Source organism: Austrofundulus limnaeus, unplaced genomic scaffold, assembly GCF_001266775.1.
Source record: "Austrofundulus limnaeus strain Quisiro unplaced genomic scaffold, Austrofundulus_limnaeus-1.0 Scaffold9, whole genome shotgun sequence".
In the NCBI taxonomy this organism is placed as follows: Eukaryota; Metazoa; Chordata; class Actinopteri; order Cyprinodontiformes; family Rivulidae; genus Austrofundulus; species Austrofundulus limnaeus.
This window is the reverse complement of record NW_013952411.1, coordinates 2,500,004-2,502,988: the sequence shown is the minus strand read 5'-3', so window position 1 is coordinate 2,502,988 and position 2,985 is coordinate 2,500,004. Positions and strand designations below refer to the sequence as shown.

The 2,985-nt window shown below is 37.0% G+C and overlaps 1 protein-coding gene across 1 annotated transcript in view; it reads right to left on the bottom strand.

The window, feature by feature from the left end:
• Positions 1 to 491: 491 nt before the first annotated feature.
• The window catches only part of fap (fibroblast activation protein, alpha), a gene marked incomplete at its 5' end in the record, with an annotated part of 10,606 nt that continues 8,112 nt past the window's right edge, over positions 492 to 2,985 (bottom strand). The window contains 5 exon segments of the mRNA XM_014001509.1: positions 492 to 791; positions 982 to 1,055; positions 1,203 to 1,275; positions 1,360 to 1,418; positions 1,756 to 1,855. Of these exon segments, the coding sequence (XP_013856963.1) occupies positions 690 to 791; positions 982 to 1,055; positions 1,203 to 1,275; positions 1,360 to 1,418; positions 1,756 to 1,855 (408 nt within the window).

Sequence of the window (2,985 nt, the reverse complement as noted above, 5' to 3'; positions counted from 1 at the left end):
CCCCCACCCCCATCCCCATCACACAAACGTTAGCATACTCACTGCTGCACTCAACCCATTAGTCAGCTTCTGCTGAGTCCCCTGAATGTGTTTGACTTCAGTTAAAAAGTGACAATACGACAGCTGGATGGTCAAACTGTCACCTTAGGAGGTGTTCAAATCAAAGGTGACCTCCAATCTGACAGATGAACACCTGCCAGCATGTGTTGAAATGATGCTTGTTTCTGTTGATGAAATTGATCTCACACGGGGTTGCACAATAAAAAAGAGCTCGTTTTTATTCTGTCAAGCTGTTTGAGAAAATCTTATAGAGAAACAAAATATACAAAACCTGAATAATTGTACGCTAAGATGCTTGTAATTATAATTCAACAAACTAACAACGAGTAAAAATGAACCTGTTTTTATAAATAAATCTTTTTCTTATCTGTATAAAAACAACAATAAAGCAAACAACTAAATGTGTGATTTATCGCAATCACATAAAAATGTTTTCAACTAAAATGGCTTTTTTATTTTATCAAAAAGTCGCTTTTTTGACAAAAATTCCACAACTATGAACCACTAAAACATGCAGCAATGTAAAATAGGCTAAACATTACCTGATTTATTCCTCAGTATCAATAAAAATAGAAATATACAAGTATCAACAAATCGATTCACTAAAAATTGTGTCTGTTTGTTCACATCTATTTGGGATTTAGGAGGCATCTCTGCAGAAAGTGGCTCATGAGGGTGTATGTATGCTGGTAAGCTGATCCACCGAGAGAATGGTCCTTGTCGGTGTACCACTGTGGAATTAGCACACCAGATAAGATCATCAGCGCACAAACAAAATGATCACAGTCCATGTTCAGTGTGACACAAATTCAATCATTTTCTTTTTTCCTAATAACCAAAGTGCACAGTTTTTCCGTTTGAAACCTTAAAACAACACCATCAAGACCAATATTAGTTCTACATCCCTGAGCCAATATTTACCATTGCCTCGAAATCCACTTGCTCATTCACCAAAGCTTTGGAGATCTGCGCAGCCTGCTGGAAATGGACGTTGTCTAAAGGGAAGGACAAACTGTCTGAAAGTCTATGGAGGCAAACAGTTCATTTGTGCACGACTTGACTTTGTTACCAAGCACCCTGATGTGAAACAGGGCTGCCACGCATTCACGACTGATCAAAAACAAGAAAAAGACAGAACATACCATCTGCTGTGCCATGAACCAAAAGATAGTCAACATTTTTGAAGTTCTTTGCTCTGGATGTAACTGTAGAATTCTACAAACGGGGGGAAAAGTAGCTTACATTTAAAATCAAATCTGTGCAGTTTAAATACTGTAGGGTTGATTTGGCAACATTTACTTTGTAAGCATCTGAATTTTCTGTGGGTCTTCCCATGTAGCGCTCTGTGTATATAGCATCTACAAAAGGAGACAACTTGGTTAAGTGTACTGTTACATCACACACGTAAAAATAAACCAAACTTWTTTAACAAACAAAGAAAAAAAGAGAAAGTATTTAACATACTCTCCATTCAACACTAAATAGGTTCAGGGCAGAAATCTCATAATAAGCCTAAAAAGGTTGAGTCAGGTCCTTTAGACGGGTCATTCTTTGTTGAAACATTTAATTTTGAAATGTAACCTGACTCAACTTTTTATAGGTTTTTCTACCTGGATTATTGGGATGCGTAAGGACCCTCTTACAATAATGCTGTACCCAACAGGTTTGTACCTATTGTATGGTGTAGCTACTCACCATAATATTCCCAGTTAGCTACTGGGGCCACTGCAATCCCACACTTGAAGAGTCCAGTTCCAGCACCCAAGGCCATTGAGGCAACATAACCACCATATGACTGAGAAGAGAAACACATTACATTTATCTAACCAGGACAAATTGTTWCTAAGAGTTCAAATGAAAGACTTAACAATCCATGAAGCTTATCACTTGTCACCATTCCTGACAAGAATGTTAAATTCTAGCTGCTTGGATCAAATTTTGTAAATAATGTTCAATGCCACGCAAAAATATAAGACAGACTCTCATAAACTCTAATAGTGCTCACAGTGCAAGCTGTTGATGACATTCAGCTTCCTCAGCAATATATTTTTACTTAATATCTGACTAAGTTACAGCCAGATTTGGGTTGGCAATGCTGATTAGCTTTGATGAACATCTCAAAGTATTTTGACCCCAAAAGTTAAGGAGCTGTTCAATTATATTCAGTAAATACTCTAAGTGCGTTTCATTAAAAATAATTCAGTTTTGCTTACAGAGATGACTGAAATTGTTAGTGCCAATGTTTAAAGCAGGGGTGCCCAAACATTTTCCCTGAGAGTGCCAAAATGAAAATCAATCTGGGGGCTCTGGGCCTAATACAGTAATATATAATACATGACTACAACTTCTTAAGGTGTCGAAAATCTGGCACATGCTCAGGCAGAAAAAGCTCATGGGTTTTTCATAAATTATACAATTTTAAAGTGTGCAAATCTAGATGTGTGTTTATTTTTAATCTAAATGTCTCTTGTAATTATTGTATTTGATGATTAATCTTAATACTGTATAATGCAAAGATAAATGAAAGTGCCATGAGTCAAGACGATCTGCACTACAGTTCCTTACAGTTGGACCAATGGTTGGAATGACTTGTGTTTTTACATAAAACTGGAGAATACAACCTAGTAGCCAGGACAACTGCTAGTGGGCCAAATCAAATGGCTTGGCGGGCCATTCTTGGCCTGCAGGCCCCACTTTGGGCAACTCTTCTTTAAAGCAAAGATGCTATGCAAAATGTGTGGAACTTAGAGTATGTGTTGAAAATGATTCTTAGCAACTACCACACATTATTGCTCATTGACCATAGGTGGCAGGCTATGCGAAGAGGAAAAACAAACAAACAAACAAACAAACAAACAAACAAACAAACAAACAAACAAACAAACAAACAAACAAACAAACAAACAAACAAACAAACAAACAAAC